The 18,478-nt window shown below is 49.3% G+C and overlaps 4 protein-coding genes across 5 annotated transcripts; 1 reads left to right on the forward strand and 3 right to left on the reverse strand.

Annotated features, from left to right (window-relative positions):
• Positions 1-785: 785 nt before the first annotated feature.
• On the reverse strand, positions 786-2,716 carry LOC112882155 (F-box only protein 7-like). Its single transcript, XM_025947142.1, has 2 exons — positions 2,617-2,716; positions 786-2,353 (listed from the first exon to the last, which is right to left on the reverse strand). Exon 2 carries the CDS (start codon positions 2,341-2,343, stop codon positions 1,132-1,134), a length of 1,212 nt encoding a protein of 403 aa, XP_025802927.1. The 5' UTR covers positions 2,344-2,353; positions 2,617-2,716; the 3' UTR covers positions 786-1,131.
• Positions 2,717-6,397: 3,681 nt separating this feature from the next.
• On the forward strand, positions 6,398-9,356 carry LOC112881990 (G-type lectin S-receptor-like serine/threonine-protein kinase At2g19130). Its single transcript, XM_025946930.1, has one exon. The coding sequence runs from the start codon at positions 6,511-6,513 to the stop codon at positions 8,923-8,925; it is 2,415 nt and encodes an 804-aa protein (XP_025802715.1). The 5' UTR covers positions 6,398-6,510; the 3' UTR covers positions 8,926-9,356.
• Positions 9,357-11,767: 2,411 nt separating this feature from the next.
• Positions 11,768-13,486, reverse strand: LOC112882557 (F-box protein At2g26160-like). Its single transcript, XM_025947638.1, has 2 exons — positions 13,454-13,486; positions 11,768-13,187 (listed from the first exon to the last, which is right to left on the reverse strand). Exon 2 carries the CDS (start codon positions 13,164-13,166, stop codon positions 11,952-11,954), a length of 1,215 nt encoding a protein of 404 aa, XP_025803423.1. The 5' UTR covers positions 13,167-13,187; positions 13,454-13,486; the 3' UTR covers positions 11,768-11,951.
• A 937-nt stretch (positions 13,487-14,423) lies between these two features.
• On the reverse strand, positions 14,424-17,515 carry LOC112883441. 2 transcript variants are annotated; one of them, XM_025948739.1, is made up of 6 exons: positions 17,123-17,515; positions 15,963-16,020; positions 15,761-15,878; positions 15,522-15,639; positions 14,825-14,897; positions 14,424-14,737 (listed from the first exon to the last, which is right to left on the reverse strand). In XM_025948739.1, exons 1-5 carry the CDS (start codon positions 17,513-17,515, stop codon positions 14,862-14,864), a joined length of 723 nt encoding a protein of 240 aa, XP_025804524.1. In that variant the 3' UTR covers positions 14,424-14,737; positions 14,825-14,861. The 2 variants fall into 2 exon arrangements, with proteins under 2 accessions (XP_025804524.1, XP_025804523.1); XM_025948738.1 differs by having other exon boundaries at positions 14,424-14,897.
• Positions 17,516-18,478: the final 963 nt, after the last annotated feature.

The raw sequence follows: 18,478 nt of genomic DNA on the forward strand, positions 1-18,478 counted from the left end.
AACATAGGCAGATACAGTTAGGTAGTCGAGTGTTACGTTGTTCAAAAGGTTGCATAGGGCCATAGGCATAGCAGCCATCAAATTGCTTCAAATGAGACTAGCCACCAGACTAGGGCTAGACAAATATACTGATGAAGTTAACATCTACCTTAGGTGTAATTAATCGCCGTACAATAGTCAGAGACAACACCTCCATTTAGGGTGTGTTCGTTTCCTGGGGTCTAAATTTTAGAGGGGTCACATCAAAGAGAATCTTATCATTTAGAAGTATTAAATAAAGTCTAATTACAAAACTAATTGCAGAACCCAGTGCTAATTCACGAGACGAATCTAATGAGGTATATTAGTCCATGATTAGCGGATGATTACTGTAGCATCACTGTGGCAGATTATGGATTAATTAGGCTCATTAAATTTGTCTCGCGAATTAGCACCCAGCTGTGCAAAAAGTTTTATAAACAGATTTTATTTAATATTTCTAAATAGCAAGATTCTCTTTGATATGATGGGTCTAAAGTTTAGAGGGTAGGAAACGAACGGGACCTTAGTCCGTTTTTTCAGTAGCATCCTGGAATATGATATGGAGAACATCAATGATTAACGTGTCACAAGTGACAGAGACTACTGATATAACACATCACGCCAATCAGCCACACCGTCACATGCAAAGGTTACTACAGATACACATTAATCAACTTGGAGCTTGACCCAACGAGAGCTAAGTACTATAATTCTATAATGCATGCATGTATACATCTAAAAACACACAATCAACCAGCACAATGAAGCAGTGATGCATACAACCATAAGTCAAATAAGTCCAACTGGCAGCACAAAGGTTCGTCACAACTAAGCTCACAACACCAGCACTGTGCGATCCAGGAATGTTCTTACAGGTACCAATCATGGACCGGACTACGGTCAGATAATTTAGTGTTTGATGTGTACTTCATAGTTTGCATAAGCACACGACTAGTAACCACCATATTTTCCCGAAAGAGAAGTAGCCAACACACTAAGGCCACAAACAAACTGATGAAGTTAACAGATAGCACAGAAGCAATTAAGCAGCGCAGAATGGGCAGAGACAACTAGTAATCACTGCCAGGGCTGCATGGTAACATCTTAACTTTAGTCCTGAGGGAACAGCCATGTCGCAAGAATCTCGTGCTTCCAGGCCATCAGCAAAGGAGAAGAGACCTCGCCGTCCCTCATGTCATAGACATTGACAGAAGTGTTCTCCTCATCAAAGGCGTAGATGACTGCATTCTCCATTACATCATCTAAGAAGAAGATTTGGTCGCTGAATATCCCATACTGAGACGCGGACACAGCCTTGGAGCATGGTCGTCCGAGGAAAAGCATCTGGTCATCCCCAAGAGTTGTCACATTCACCCACCGTGAGTGCTCAAAGTCAGCCTCCAACACCTCAAACTCGCTGATCCCTCCAGCGACAATCGTGTCCCCTACCACTCTGCAGCAAACCTTCCTGCGTACCATCAGCAGTGCACCACGTGATTCGACTAGGTAGAGCTTCTTTCTGGCTGTAGTGTCGTCCGGTAACCAAGCTTCAAACAGAGGGTCAGGATCACCCTTGATGACCTGTCCAATTCGCGAGACCTGTGGGTCACCGGTGTTCGGATCTTGGCTGATGTTGACGACAAGGAGGTTCTCATCAATAGCAAGGGCGTAGAGCTTTCCCTGATAGAAAGCCATGTCTTCAAACCCGTAACATGGATCATACGCACGTACAGACCATGAGGAAGCCCCTGGCTGGCACATTAGAATCTGACTTATATGTCCAGTGCCAACGAATGCAGCGACGAGGTTTGGTGAGCACACAATCAGTTTGTTTAATGTGGGCACATTATTGGAGTCCCTGATATCCAGCCATGTAAGGTAGTGTTTCCCATTTGGTGTAACATGGTCCTGATACTTCACATACTTATCAGCTGCATTTGGTGGACGGAGCCGGACGGAAGACAGAGCAGGGAGCTTCACGGTGGCCCCGGCGAAAGGGTCGACCAAGAAGCAGCCGTTGTCCCGCGGGAAGACGAGCCAGCTGCCAAAGGCGGCGCCCTTGTAGCCGACACATCCGAAGCCAGGGAAGCGGAAGGGCTTGCCGTAGGGGAGGCTGTAGAAGGTGCCGTCCGGGAGCGCGAGCAGAGGCAGCGGCGGGGGCAGGTGGAAACGCCGCGCGGCGGCGCGCCACTGCGGGCACACGGCGGCGAAGCGGGCGCGGTCCTCGTAGGCGGGTAGGAGGCGGAGCACCATGCCGGCCAGGTCCCACGGGATCTCCGACCACGACGGCGGCTGCCCGGCGGGCGGCGTGGCCTCGGCCATCCGAGTAGATCTGGCGAAGAGGAGCCAGCAAGACGCAAAATTAGAATGTGCGAGCGCTCCATCGTCACGGTAAAATAACGCGTCAGGATCCAAGAAACCAGAAGCGACACATCAAGGCCGGTGCGCGCAGAGGCAATACGTCGAACACCTCGCGTGCACGCCACTGCACACGGCTAGAGCGGCATTGATGCGGTCATGGGGGATGAGGGGGAACAGTCAGCATGCGCTAGAGGAGGAGGAGAAGGGCGAGGTGAGGCGAGGTAGTCAGAGTACCAGAGGTCGCCGCGGTGGCGGTAGCGCGGCTGGACCTCTGGAGAGGCGAGGTGCTGCCTGCTGCAGCTCGGGCAGGACAGGAGTGTGGAGTTAACACGACTACAGGAGTGAGGAAGGGGAGGGTGGGTGAGCGCTGTGCTACCTTCTAGACAAGGGAACATGACACTCTTGTTTTTTTTTTCTAAGGGACTCTGGTGAGTGGTGAAAGAAAACGGGCCAAGGAGGGTCCGAGGAATTTTTTTTAAAAAAGGTTAAATTCGAAAAGGGGTGCCGATTTGGAAAATTTCCAAAAATAGGTACCTGCCGTCCGATTAACGGGCGGGAGGCGTGGGGTCGGATACCACCCGCCATCCAACGGATGGGAGGTGCCAAATCTTTTTCCAGACCCCTCCCGAGGGCCTCTTCATGAATAATCAACTTTTTTTATTCGCGAAGAGGCTCCTCCGCGGCGGCAAAGGCATCCCGGCCACCCAACGGGCGGGAGGTGCCCCGGATTTATATCTTTCTTATTTTTTGTTCGAATTTATATTTTACAAACTATTTTAAATTCATACTTTTTTTAAATATAAGATTTATTCATCATACTCTTTTGTATACATATAAAATTTTAGTTCGATTTTATGAAGAAGAATACGGTATCTAAAACTCGTATGAAGATGGTTAAGCGATAATATTTTGCAACGTAGAATCCAAATATTACGATAGTATGATATATCAAACCGTTAAAAATAAAATAGTATGATACAAAAACCAGTTTAAATATACAGAGTCCACCGAATCAAGAGTATCTACTCCGCCTGTCCCGGTCCTCGCGCTCTCTTGTTCCTCCCCCTAGTCCTAGGCCGTCGGCGTATGTGCCCCTCCGAGTACGTGAGTACATCTGGAGCACGGTGAGGACGAGGCGGAGGAGGCGCCGGCGTGAACGGGTCATTCTGGGTTTGTAGAGGTGGAGCGTCATACGTCTGGGAGGGGCCAATGATGTCTGGCCCGGCGCCGCCGCCCTCCAACTCCGACAAACTGACGCAGCCGCCGTCACAGTCCGGAACACCGAATAGACAATCGTGTGCAGGAGCTCCCATCGACCACGCATGCTGAGTAAAGCCCTGAGAATAGCAGCTGGCGTCGAACCCGGTGGGAGAGACGTCCCTGGAGCATAGGCGCCAAACGTCTGAGGCTCCATTCTTGCAGGAGGAGGCCCATTGCCGTCGAGTGTATCACTATAAAAATAAACGAAATTAGTCGTGTAAATCAAAGTTGATCGAAATGGCAATTGAAAATACTAAAAACTATTCAAAATATAACTACCCTAAGAAATATTTCCTAGATTATAGTTATTTTCAAGTAATTATACGACTAGAACGAGAATATACCTCCAAACCGACGTGTGAACAGGGCTTCGCCGCTTCCTCTTCTCTCTTCCTCTCCTCACTTTCTTTATTTCTGGTTTTTGCTGAATAAAATAGGAATTTAGGGGGCAGATGGGAGCTTATATAGGGGGAGAGGAACCTCCCGCCCGCCCAACGGGCGGGATGCCCCTCCGCATTGTCAGGGCCCCGCACCTCCCACCCGTTGGGCGAGCGGGATGCCCCCACGGCCGCGTCAGGGTCTCTTCGCGAATAAGAAAAGTTTCTTTCTTATTCGCGAAGAGGCCCTCAGGAGGGGCCTAGAAAAAGATTTGGCACCTCCCGCCCGTTGGATGGGCGGGAGGTGTCCGACCCCACGCCTCCTATTCGTTGGTCGGGCGGAAGGTACCCATTTTTGAAAATTTTCCAAATCAGCACCCCTTTTTCGAATTTAATTTTTTAACTTTTTTTTTAAAAAAACTGAGCTGGGGGGGGGGGGGGGAGGGGGTGTGCTGCAGTTCGGCCCAATACATGCACTCAGCCCACAGGAGAAAAAGGACCTGCACAACTTCGTTCTTTTCCATTTGAAAAAAAATATACTCCCTCGGTCCAAGATTCAAAATTTATTCTCAAAACAAGCCATCTTACCCTATTTAGAAAGTGCATGTGCATGTAAGAATCAATTAGTGCTAAATATGGTAATAAATAGAGTCATGATCATTTTACCATTTTATTAATTTGTCCTAAAATTTCTAGAATGACTTTTTTTTAGAATGGGGGAGCAGGCAAGATAACAAGACAGATTTAAATGGAGATTGATCTACAGTAAAAGGAATAAAAATGTACTCAAAATAGAACAGATCAGACTGGGAGCCTGGGGCTTACTTTCACTTTCACACCAACTATAGACCTAGCAATTCAAGAAATAAGGAGTCATCAAAGAAATACATGTACCACTACCACAAACTGCTTCTTCGGCGAATTCAGTTCTACCGTACACCACTGGCAAATACGTATACCGGAAATTTCGGTTTTCATTCGGATGCAACCTCTTCAAATTTTCAGATTTCAGTCAAAATTGTCGAATATTTCAGCTGGTTTTCAGTCAACTGGTTCTACCGGCACACTCAAAATTTTGACTGATACCATGAGCATTTCACAGTTTGCCCCCAAAGAACAGAAGTAGCAGACGAACTAAGTTCAGACAGATGCTGATTCAGTTATCACCTTGCGTAGGAGTAACCACCGTCCCATGGTCCAACAACTAGCAACCCACTGATCAAGGGGAGACGAGCTAAAATGTCGTCGTGCCGGCTGAAACAGCGGGGGCATGATCATCACCCTGTCGCGCGCGTCACGCCAGGAAGACTGGCGCTGCAGCTACGCTAACCTCTGGTATCCCTTTTCCATTTTGTCCCTCTAATTAATTTATTATTTCCTTCCTCCTACTTCTATTCCTCTACTGCCAGGCTGCCGCCCACCGCGTCGTCGTCATCGGTTCGGTGCGGCGCTGCCTCCCGTACGGAAGCTCCTCGGATCCCTGAGAGGAGGGCGACGACTTGGACGGGGACGACTCCGATCGAAGGCACTGACCGTACCCGTCTTACGCGCAGGGAGTGAAGGTCAACCTCTCGCCCGGCGCAGCCGCACTAACACTATCTATGGTGCCGTCTTCGTGCATGTGCTCGTGTTTTTCTTTCACTCCCTCGCTCGCAACCCTCTCCGCACTCCCGCGCGCTACCATTTGCGACTCGTCCCACCCCCCGCGTCCTTCTCGGGCTCCTCTTTCCTTGACCTGCAAAGATTGTGTGTTTGTGTGCCACTCCCTGTGCCTTGCCGTGTGGAAGGGGGTTCTCCGTTTGCGGCGACGCCGGCCGGCTGGCTCATCCTCAGCTGACCAAGAGAGTGATCCAAATCTGCGGTCAGCGTACCGCGGATTCGGAAGGATTTTGTACGGTTTTTATTCTAACAAGAGTTCAATTTTGAGATCCAGTCCTGAGGCTAGATGTCACGGTAAAAAAAAAATGGCCCTCGCTGCGTGTTCTATGAAAGTACGGGTTAAGACTTGGCATGCAGCGACTGTGTCACTGAATGGATGTCTTTTCTCCATCTTTCAAACAACGCCTTGGAGCTGTCTCTCAGCCAATCTTTCTTTCTTTCTTTCTTTCTTTCAGACAGTTGGGCATATATCAATCCAAAGAGGCTCCATGCCTTCGACACCTGTTGTTAAAGAACAGGCAGCCTTCCTTGCTCCCCAAGCGTTGATGTTTTGCCTCGTGAAGTCATGAGAACAATATATACATTCAGATAAGCTACAATATTTATCCAAGTTGTTCCAGCGTCAGACGAGCACACATCATGTGTTGACACTGGCCGATCGGGACGCGCGCCACCCCCACTTGCCGCGGCCCACCGGAGCGTCGCGTTGACCTGCGACCTGGACTCATCTCAGTGGCGCCAGCCATCTCTAAACAGCTGGGCCTGTCCGTTTGGTTCCTCATTCCTCCACCACCACGCTCTTCCCCTCCTGCTCATTCCCCGGCTCACCATCATGCGTCCCCCTCATCACCTTCTCCTCGGACTCCTCCTCCTCTGCCTGCACGCGCCGCCGCGCCCCGCCGCCGCCGCGGACACGGTGTCCCCCGGCAACGGGCTCGCCGGCACGGCCGCCAGGCTCGTCTCCAACAACAGCAAGTTCGCGCTCGGCTTCTTCAAGGCGGACAGCGAGTCCCCGAACACCTACCTTGGCATATGGTTCCACAGGGTCCCCAAGCTGACCCCGCTCTGGAGCGCCAACGGCGACAGCCCCGTCGTCGACCCCGCCTCGCCGGAGCTCGCCATCTCCGGCGACGGGAACCTGGTCATCCTGGACCGGGCCACCCGGTCCGTCGTCTGGTCCACCCGCGCCAACGCCACCACCAGCCGCACCGTCGCCGTGCTCCTCGACGACGGCAACCTCGTCCTGCGGAGCGCCTTCAACGCGTCCGACGTCTTCTGGCAGAGCTTCGACCACCCGACGGACACCCTCTTCGCCGGCGCCAAGATCGGCTGGAGCAAGCGCACCGGCCTGAACCGCCGCCTGGTCTCCAGGAAGAACTCGGTCGACCAGGCCCCCGGCCTGTACTCCCTGGAGCTGGACCTCAACGGGGTCGGTCACCTCCTCTGGAACTCGACCGTGGAGTACTGGTCCAGCGGGAGCTGGAACGGCAACTACTTCGGCCTGGCGCCGGAGATGATCGGCGCCGTCATGCCGAGCTTCAAGTTCGTCAACAATGAGGAAGAGGCCTATTTCATCTACACCCTGCACAATGACACGGCCATCGTGCACACGGCGATAGACGTCTCCGGCCGGGGCCTCGTGGGCATATGGCTGGACAGCCTGCAGGATTGGCTGGTGAACTACAGGCAGCCTGTTGCTCAGTGCGATGTCCACGCGACCTGCGGGCCTTTCACGGTCTGCAACGACGCGGCGCATGAAACCTGCAGCTGCATGAGGGGTTTCTCCGTGAGGTCGCCCATGGACTGGGACCTGGGGGACCGAACGGATGGGTGCATGAGGAACACTCCACTGGGCTGTGCAGGTGAGGGAAACCGGACAGGTCTCGGAGATAGGTTCTACCCCGTGCCAAGTGTCACGTTGCCCTATGGCCCGGAGAAAGTGCAGGCTGCTACAGGTGAAGGTGACTGCGAGCAGGCGTGCCTGGGCAACTGCTCTTGCACTGCGTATTCCTTCGGGGGAGGGATCTGCTCTGTCTGGCGTGGCAAATTGTACAATGTGAAACAACAATCGGGTGCTTCTTCTGATGGAAATGGGGAGGTGCTTTACATCCGCCTTGCCACAGCGGAGGTGGCAGGTGTGGAGACAAAGAAGAGTGGCCGGATTAGCACCGGTGTTGCCATTGGTGCTGCCGTTGGTGCTAGCGCTGCCGCTGCGATCCTGATGATCATCCTTGGTCTGATGGTTTGGAGGAGAAAAGGGAAGTGGTTTGATAGCAAACTCGGAAATGCTCAGGGTGGCATTGGGATCATTGCGTTTCGATATGTTGATTTGCAGCGTGCAACCAAGAACTTCTCAGAGAAGTTGGGGGGAGGCAGCTTCGGTTCTGTATTCAAGGGGTACCTGAACGATTCTGTTACTTTGGCAGTGAAAAGGCTGGACGGTGCCCATCAGGGAGAGAAGCAGTTCAGAGCAGAAGTGAATTCAGTTGGAATCATCCAGCACATCAATTTGGTCAAACTGATTGGGTTTTGCTGCGAGGGCGATAAGAGGTTACTTGTGTATGAATACATGCCCAATCACTCTCTTGATGTGCATTTATTCAAGGCAGATGAGGCAGTTTTGGATTGGAATGTCAGGTACCAAATAGCTATTGGAGTTGCCAGAGGCCTAGCCTACTTGCACACTAGTTGCCGGGATTGCATTATACATTGTGATATCAAGCCAGAGAACATACTTCTCGACGTGTCTTTTGTACCTAAGATTGCAGATTTTGGAATGGCAAAGGTTTTGGGGAGGGAATTCAGCCATGCCATGACTACAATGAGAGGAACTATTGGATACCTAGCGCCTGAATGGATTGGCGGAACAGTTGTTACATCTAAAGTTGATGTTTACAGCTACGGCATGGTTTTGTTTGAAATCATATCAGGAAGGAGGAATTCGTGTCCAGAGTACTTTAAGGATGGTGATTATTCAACCTTTTTCCCTATGCAAGCTGCACGCAAGCTTCTCACTGGAGAGATTGGAAGTCTGTTGGATGCAAAATTGCATGGTGACGTGAACCTCAAGGAGGTCGAAAGAATCTGCAAAGTAGCATGTTGGTGCATTCAAGAAAATGAGCTTGCTCGACCGACCATGGCCGAGGTGGTGCAGGTTCTTGAGGGTCTTTCTGAGCTCGACATGCCACCATTGCCAAGGCTACTAAATGCAGTCACAGGAGGGTCACCAACATCACTGCGACATTAGTTTTACCTCAAACTTATGTGTACTTAAGAAAGGTTTTTAGCAATCCATGATAACATTGTAGTTTGTCCTATATAAACTTCACCTCTTGTAGCATGCTAGATCTCTATGCAACAGAGAAACAGCCATTGTCTTACATAGCAAATATATAAGGTGCCTGTAACTTTTGGTACCCAAGGAGGAGGAAATCTTTCCTAGCAATTTAGCAAATAACCCTGGTGACATTTCATTCTCATTTTGCAAAAAGGCTGTTATTCAGTAGAGTTGTACCTTAGTGTTCTCATCAGAAGATGGTACAGCTGCTCGTGCCCAGCGCGCCATCCGAGTCAAATCCGGCAGCACAGAGAGACGCAGGAACATCATGCGCGCGTTAGTGCTGCATCATAACGGCGCGTTGCGCGCAGAGGCAATACGTCGAGCTACTGGCACGCACTGCGCACTGCACATGGCGAGACAGGATTCAGGACAAGAATGGCATTTGAAGGGGAGGGAGGAAGCAGCAAGCGTTCAAGGAGAAGGGAGAGGTCGGGACAGCTCGCATACCAGAGATCGCCGCCGCGGCAGAAGTTTGATGCGGCGGCCACGCGGGTGGAGTTGTGGATGGGCGAGCCACGCCGCCGCCACCGCTCTAGCGTATTGGGGAGTGGGACTCACAAGGGAACGGACGCCGTCTGGGAGCCCTTGGCAAGGTTCGGGCGTTTCCTCCGTGCGAAAGAACACAAATCCGCTCGGCCGCGGCATCTCCACAGGCTCGCCGCCGCCGCCGCCCGGGCTCGCCCGGAGAAAGCCCTCTATTTTCATTTAACCCCCTGGTTTGGATCTCGATTAATAACCGCGATCCAACTTTTTACATTTAGCCCCCTAAACTTTTCGTTTACACCCCTGATTTGGATCGCGATTGAACTTTTGCACTTTACTCCCTACATTTTGCAGATTGGCCCCGCGCTTTCTCTTGCTAGCGCCGCCGCCCGTCCGTTCGCCGCCTTCCGAGGCGCTCGTCGAGGAGTTCGGAGCTACTGCGTCGCCATCGATGGGTGAACGAGGATTCGTTTTGCTGATGAGCCGCCACGGGCGGATGGTTTGCTCTGCCAGATTGTCCCCTCCAGTCTCTCCCGCTGTCCCTTCCTCCTTCCCTACATTGCTTAGCTCTGAATCATCATAAACTTTGTACGCGGTGGCAGATAATCGAATTGCGCTGGTCAACGTTTACCCAGCATGCAGATGATGTCAGAACTAAAACGTGATCAGTGATTCAACGTACCCATTGCTTCCCAATGTGCTGAGTGAAGGACGGAGGAAACTGGGTGACTCTGGAATGCAAGGATTGTTTGTTTGGATTGATCTCGTCCGACGTGGTCCAACGATCGAGTCGGAGTCCTTCGCGTCCTGATCGGGGACATCCAACTCAGACGTGGTTGTTGGGCTCCCATCGCGCAGCGCTATATAAGAAGAGGTGGGGGCCGCGGGGGTATGTATGCCAAAGTTCATCGTGCCCCAAAATCCCACCGACAAAACTCTAACCGATCTACGGGGAGCGCTGAAGTGGCGGGAAGCTCGCCGCCTACTGCACTACGCTGCCACCGTCATCCACGACCATGCCGCCACTCCTGCGTCCTCGACGTCAGCGTCCTCGACCACCGATGTCGTCCACGCTGCCACTCCTGCGTCCCCAACGTCGGCGTCCTCGACCACCGACGTTGCTCCCACCACCGCAACACCGTCACCGTCACCATGGCAAGCTCCTCCACCAAGCCCGAAGGTCTACCTCTCTCTATCTTTCTCTCTCCCGTATATGTGTACCTTAGATGTAATCCATGCTTTATTCTCAAGATTAATGAAAAGACCCGATGGATCTATTCCTAGAGATCCTGTAAACTCTATCAAGGATGTGAGCCAACATGAAGAAAACTGAATAAAACTCATCCTACAGTCTACAGTCTACAGTAGAACATATGAACAAGGATCATCGGTCATCAGCACCAAACATCACAAGCTCACAACTTGAGCATTGCAGGATCAGCTCGAGTCATACCAGAAACACAATCATACAGTCCGGCAGTAGTAACCAGCTCAAGTCATACAATTCGGCATTGAGGCATCCAGCAGCTTGCATATATAGGAAAGAACATACACTAGAAGAATCAGTACGAGAATTATGTGCTGGTAATCGGAATATGTCGGTGATGCTCATCCTGGATTGTTGAAGTAGTAGTAAGTAATGTCTTGCCGGTTCAGTTTCAAGAAAAAGGGCAGTTCTTCTTTAACAAGAGACAGTATCTTGAAGAAACTGACATTGTCTTTGAGAAAAGGAAGCAAAGTGTCGCTGTGTAACACAAAAACATGCAGTTGCATCAAATCAAACAGAATTAAACGTTGGTAGCTGCGGAGGCGAAGCCTTATCCAGCTTAGCTTGCGGAAGAACACAGGTATCAGCTTCCATGAGCAAGAAGAACACACGATTCCAGACAAAAAGACTCAAGAAGACGTCTAGGAATTTTGAGCTCAAAAGGAAAGCATCCTAACCACAGTTGCATCCTGGAATGTGATATGGAGAACATCAGTGGTTAACATTGTGATAGACCGTCCGCGGGTACACCACGCGCCAATCAGGACTACCGTTACTCGCAAGGTTACTACCGGCAAACATCAAGCCGAAGCTTGGCCCCTCAAGTACAATCTATAATGCATGCATCAAAGCGCACAATCAACCTGCACAATGAAGCACCGGTGCATACATACATCACAAGTAGAAAGCCCAACTGGTAGCACATCACAGTTTAGTTCACTACATGAGCATTGCACGGTCAACTCCAATGTCTTACAGGTACCAGTCATGGGTCTATGGTCAGACAATAGTGTGTTCAATGTATTTCACAGGTTGCATAGGCACATAACTAGTGACCAGCAAATTTCTCCAAAAGAGAAAGTAGACAACACAGAAATACAAGGCCACACCAATACTGATGAAGTTAAAATCTAGTGTAGGAGCAATTAATCACCGCACAACGTTCAGAGACAACACCTTTACCTTAGTCCCAAGGGAACAGCCATGTCGCAAGCATCATCTCGTGCTTCCAGATCATTCGCAGAGGGGAAGAGACCACACCACTTCTCATGTTATACACACTGACAGAAGTGGTCTCCTCATCATAGGAGTACTGCTTGCAGTTCTCCATAACATCATCCAAGAAGAAGATTTGGTCGCCTGGCATTCCGTACTGAGATGCGGACATAGCCCTAGAGCATGGTCGTCCAAGGAAAAGCATGTGGTCGTCGCCCAGTGTTGTCACATTCACCCACTGTGAGTGCTCCAAGTCAGCCCTGAACACCTCAAACTCACTCTGTCCAGCCACAAGTGTCTCGCCTGCCCTTCTGCAGCAAACCTTCCTGTGTATCATCAGCAACGCGCCACCCAATTCGACTAGGTAGAGCTTCTTTTTCCCTTTAGCATCGTCTGACATATTGGTCGAATACGACAGATCGCCCATGATGACCCTCCCAATTCGGGAGATCTGTGGATCGCCGGTGGTTGGGTCTTGGCTGATGTTGACGACAAGGAGGTTCTCATCATTAGCAAGGGCGTAGAGCTTTCCCTGATAGAATGCCATGTCTTCAAACAACTCGCATTTGTCATTAGCGCGTACCGACCATGAAGAAGCCCCTGGCTGGCACACTATAATCTGACTGTTGTTTCCAGCACCGACGAGTGTAGAGCCGGCGAATGCAGCGACAAGGTTTGGCGAGCACAAGATCATCTTATTTATCACGGGCATCTTCTCGGGGTCCTGGATATGCATCCAAGTGGCGTAAGGGTGGAACATACGTACCCCCGGAAGCTGAACATACTTAGCCACTGCATTAGGGGGCCGGAGCCGGACGCGAGACAGAGGAGGCAGCGCCACGGTGGCCCCGGCGAAGGGGTCAACCAAGAAGCAACCATCGTCGCGCGGGAAGACAAGCCATCTACCACCGCAGGCGCTCTTGTAGCCGGCGTAGCCGAAACCAGGGAAGCGGAAGGGCTTGCCATGGGGGAGGCTGTAGAAGGTGCCGTCCGGGAGCGCGAGCAGCGGCAGCGGCGGGGGCAGGGGTCGCTCCCGCGCGGCGGCGCGCCACTGCGGGCACACGGCAGCGAAGCGGGCGCGGTCCGCGCAGGCTGGGAGGAGGCGGAGCACCATGCCGGCCAGGTCCCGCGGGATGTCCGCCCACGACGGCGGCTGCCTGGAGCGCGGCGTCGCGTCCGCCATCGTGCGCCCGCCGAGCCGAATCTTGCAAAGAGCAGAGAAAGACACACCAGAACAGCACGCGAGCGTTAGCGCTACATCATCACCGTGAATGGACGCGTCAGGATCTAAAGAAACCGGGAGCGATACGGCGCCCCGCGCGCTGGGGTGATGCGTCGAACACCTCGCGTGCACTGGCGATGCCAAGGCACGCGTCGATGCAACATGGCAGCAAGAACTGCATGGCCGGCGATGGGGGCCAAGCACCAAGCAGCATGCGTTGGAGCAGGAGGGAGGGGCGGGGGAAATACCAGAAGTCGACGCGCCGGAAGGTTGCGGCGAACGCGCGCGCGGAACGACGGCGAGGCGCCCGGCGCCCGGCAAGCCCCGCTCCTGCTGCTGCTCGGGTGGGAGTGGCCGGGCGGAGTGAGAGAGGTACTGTGGGACAGTGGGAGTGTGGGTTTTGCAGCGCTGGACAACAGGACAAGGTCACAAGGACAAGAGGCTGTCAGATGGCCAAAGAGAGGTGTTTGACCGAGTCATCCAGGCAATCATGGTACGGACTACGGAAGTACGGAGTAGTAGAACTGTGCCAGCAACAGCATTACAGCAGTGACAAGAATATTATACGAAGTGATCATTGATCAAGCCCTGAGCACCAGACTTTTCCTGTTCAAGGAAAAGTCAAATCTTTTCTTGTTTTTCTTTTTGGACTGTGTACAAGGCACCAGACATCGGACTTTTCCCGGCCCAACCATCACCATTGAATCATAGGTCTCCCATATTTCTTCTTGTTGCCACCAAAGCTTGCATTGGACAAAGAACATACAAAACAACCGGCTACCTACAACTACAAAGAAAGAACACAGAAGTACTGGGAAATGATCAGACAAACTAGTAGCTAGGCGAAGTATGTACTATCACTGGGAAAGGTGATTTTGTGCACCGCATTTTACTTAAGCAGATAGTAAAATCTTCCTGATGCCATTTCAAGAAAAAAGGATGCATCTTATTCAAGATTTTGCAGTGATAGTGTATTCAAGTGTCGAGAGATGACATAGCAGTACATAAGCTGCGTCTTTGTGGTGTTGAAGCAGACAAAATAGATGAATAACTAATCCCAAATTCCCAATCTTCTCTGCATCTTTTGTTCTCCAAACTGGCCCCAAATTATGTGCTCCAATCCACCTGATGCCCCATAGGTCCGTTAGTATGGTAAATGCACATGCTCCACTGACTGATTTAGTATATAACACGCAAATACGTAGACTGCACGCCGAATATTCATCATACGAATATATACATTTCTGATACTCTCAAAATATCCCACTACACCACATGCTGCCGCTAGTATTCAAGAAACCTGAATCAACTCCTGCAACATGCAAGACAAAATGCCCAAAAGTGCCTCTATATAGCATATACCAACTTCTCAAGGCAATGCCAGATTGCTAGTAAAATGCAGTTGCAGTGTATATGCCATACAGATGATCAAACATAGAAACCGATGTACCAGACAGCACAAATCATTTACATATTACTCTACTATCAGTACAATCCATTTGCTTGCATCGGCGCAACTTTAGTGTTCTGTACTGCGAGGGAAATGCAGCCTTCAGTTTAGCTTGCAATAATTCCTTTGGCACGCTGTTTTAGTCTTTGATTTATGGAAGAGGTCCTACCTGAACAAACACTTTTGTCACTGTCCTTCCATGTCTTTCATCCGGGACGGTTATTTCCAATGCCTAGAAGATCCTAGGAAACATATTTACAGCAAGAATGGTTAAACCTTCACATATCACTTGATTTCATATAATAAAACATAAACTGTGCATTTGATTTTTGAACTTAGAATATGATGTGCATGGTTCAAACCTACTTCCAAGAACTTTTGTGACCATAGACATCATGTTTCTTTACATGTAAATTGAAAAATCTAGAGAGGATACAGTGAAACAATGTAGCACATGCACACATTCGAAAAGTCGAAATTTAACCAGTAAGAGTTCATATTAATCCATCCCGTCAACAGATAACGTTAGAGATTGCACACAATGTTCCTTTCTGCAAGATTTCAGTGACTCAGTTCATAACGATTCTACCAAAGATCTATAGGCAAAACATTACCAGGTCTTCCAAAATGTGGAATTATCTCATAATGATGTTTTGGTTGTAAACACACGTCAATCCCACATATTGAAACACAACATTTATCCATGACATAAGATTGAGCGCTTTACAAGACACAGTGACACTATTTCTGGGATGATTGGAAATAGACCAGCTGCTCACCCTTTGTACTTCGTTACATCTTAGGATCAGTAGTTATGCAACATTTAGATGTGACAAAAGATGGAGAAGTGCTGAAGTCTTCCATACCTGGCAAGCCTTGTTCTTAGCTCTGGTTTCAGCTGTGCTGGGGATATCATGGTTAGGTTTGTTAAACCTTTTCTCTCGTCGATCACATGAGCCCCAACCATCTGAGAACCTGCCACCTCTTTAAATACAAAAAGAAAGAAGAGTTATTAGCGCTTAATAAGTAACATACTAACAGAAGCAGCAAAAAGCAGGCAAACTTCATAGAAAATAATTATTGATTTCAATTAGAAGTAACATACAGCATTGACGCTCGAACAAGAAATTCAGCACGCTTGACATTGCGGTCATCATCGAACTCGATGGAGCGATCCTTGATTTCAAATGAGATATTGAAGAAGCAAGATATTTTTCTCCACCCTGAAAAGGGTTAGAGAAGTGTGCACCGTGATGATTCCATGAACAAATCGTAACTCATAGCCACAGTAGTGTAAAGTTAAGGACCTGATTTCTTTATGTATGGATTCCCACTGATAGTGGTGTAGTCACTTTTCTCCAAAATCTGTAAACGAGCAGGGAAGTTATGAATACAAGATCCTGATATTTGTTGTTATACGTTTAGACAAAAAGATAAAGCAGCTAAACTAGCGTGTGCTATTGAGAAAACAATTGTCCAGAACAGAAACATGACCAGAATGTTTCTGTTACACAAGTATATTATAGAATACCATAATTTCGAAGATGGGAATTGTATGCTGGAATTTTCAGAAGTAGCAAGGACTCTGGGTTCCAAGCTGTCCACACCCATACGCAATCAAGATTTGTATCCATCAAGGAACAATTTTACAGAAAGGTTACAAACAAGTTTCTTGTTCCTTTTCCGCACTGCGTCGTACCGAGGCGTTAAACACAACATCTTAAATGACACAGTAATGCAAAAATTGGTGCAGAAATCACATACTCATTGCATATATGAGGAGACAATGAGAGCATACTTTTGTTTAATTTTGAGACAATGAAGCAAAAACAAGCCAAAATTTAATGTTACTGAACTTAACAAAGTTATTATTATTGTGTCAGGACACATAAGTTTGACATGTGGTTTTTCCTAATGCGTGAACAAATAGGCTAGACCATCCGCACAATAACATCTAACTGTGTCTACCATAATAAAAAATAGCTAACGTAACCACAAAACTAGCGGGAGGGAGCCACTCCTGTTTTGTGGTAGTCAATTGAGTCTACTGGATGATGTTTCGATAGGGCAAGATGCAGAAACAACTCAAGCTTGACCATTAACTTGCGGATTGTGTGTGATCATCAGTAAACACACTGCTCATTTCGATCCATACGCCGATGCAATGGTAGTGATGCAAATTCCAATTCCACTTACCGGCTCCGATCTCAGTAGTTACGCAATTACGATTTACTGTTTATATAACATGGGTCTGATGAAGCTTAGTCGGTAACTAAATCTCAAAAGTAGACTCCATGGCTTGCAAGTTGTAAGTAAACGAGAGAAGTAGTGCGATTTAACGGGTTAATTTAACGATGAACCAATCACGCAGGCACGGGCGCACGGCACAGGAACGGGATTGTGCGTGCGCTCGCGCGCGTGTCTGTGTGTGAGAGAGGGAGTGAGGGAGGGAGGGAGGGAGACGCACCGAGAGGGCTACCTCCTGGTACTTTCTGAAGTTGGCCACGGAGAGGGAGGGCAGCAAGCACCCGTCGGCGGCGATGGGACTCCCCTTGGGAACTCCCCAGGGCGCAGGGGGCGGGCTCTCGACGACCACAAGCCGGCTCCTGGCCTCCGCCGCGGCGTCGAGTGTGGTGTAGGGAGAGGCATGAGTCGGAGGCGGGTGTAGAGGCAGGGGCGGCGGCGGCGGCGTGGCGTAGGAGGGGGAGGCGAGTCGCGGAGACTTGAACGGGCGGGCGGGCTGCAGCACCTCGCCGCGGTGGTCGTCGTCGCCGGAGGCGCAGCGGACGCGGGAGGCCTGGGCGGCGGCGGAGTCGACGGCGGCCCAGAGTGCGGCGGAGTCGAGGTCGCCGTCGTCCATGTCGACGTGCTGGTGCTGCTGTGCCGTAGCCGTCGAGGAATGGAATTGGTTGGGGTTGGGGGATTTGAATTCGGAAAAGAGAGGAAGGGAATGGTTGGAATTGGAACTAATCAATCGTTTGGCTGGGCCTATATATTCAGCCCATATAAGCCCGTAAATGAAACAAGTAGCCCATGATCCGGCCCACTAACACCAGAAGGAACAGATCTCACTTGGGAAAAAAAATTGAGAAGGGTGTTGTTATAATTTTAAGGTCACAGTAAAAATCTAGGAACCTAAAAGAACAAACATGTCAACATGAGAAAGTCTGATAAATCTCTATGTTTGTTGGCCAATAGACATGCCACCGTGTTTTAGTATAGCACAAGTGGTTTCCTCCAAGGCTCCAATTAATTGCTCCATCCATCCCAAAAATTTCTCTAACTTTAATCAAATTTATAAAAATTATATTAATCTGTACAATACAAAGTAAATATACTATGAAGACATAGGTCATAGTAAAAAACTAGGAACCTAAAAGAACAAACATGTCAACATGAGAAAATCTGATAAATCTCTATGTTTGTTGGCCAATAGACATGCCACCGTGTTTTAGTATAGCACAAGTGGTTCCCTCCAAGGCTCCAATTAATTTCTCCATCCGTCCCAAAAATTTCTCTAACTTAATCAAATTTATAAAAATTATATTAATCTGTACAATACAAAGTAAATATACTATGAAGACATAGGTTCGATGAAGCCAATTTGATGTTATAGATGTGATGCTTTCTTCTCGATAAAACTCTCGGTCGAAGTTTGAAAAATTTAACTTAGAACAAACCCAAAATGAACTATAATTTATAAAGGAGGGAGCAAGTAATAATGTCATTACCATCCTACTTGAATATATCTAACTCCATAGTGCGTTCACTGTCACTCAAGGTCGAAGCTTCTGTATTAACGTTGATTTATGTAAACTTGGCA

Source organism: Panicum hallii, chromosome 2 (assembly GCF_002211085.1).
Source record: "Panicum hallii strain FIL2 chromosome 2, PHallii_v3.1, whole genome shotgun sequence".
In the NCBI taxonomy this organism is placed as follows: Eukaryota; Viridiplantae; Streptophyta; class Magnoliopsida; order Poales; family Poaceae; genus Panicum; species Panicum hallii.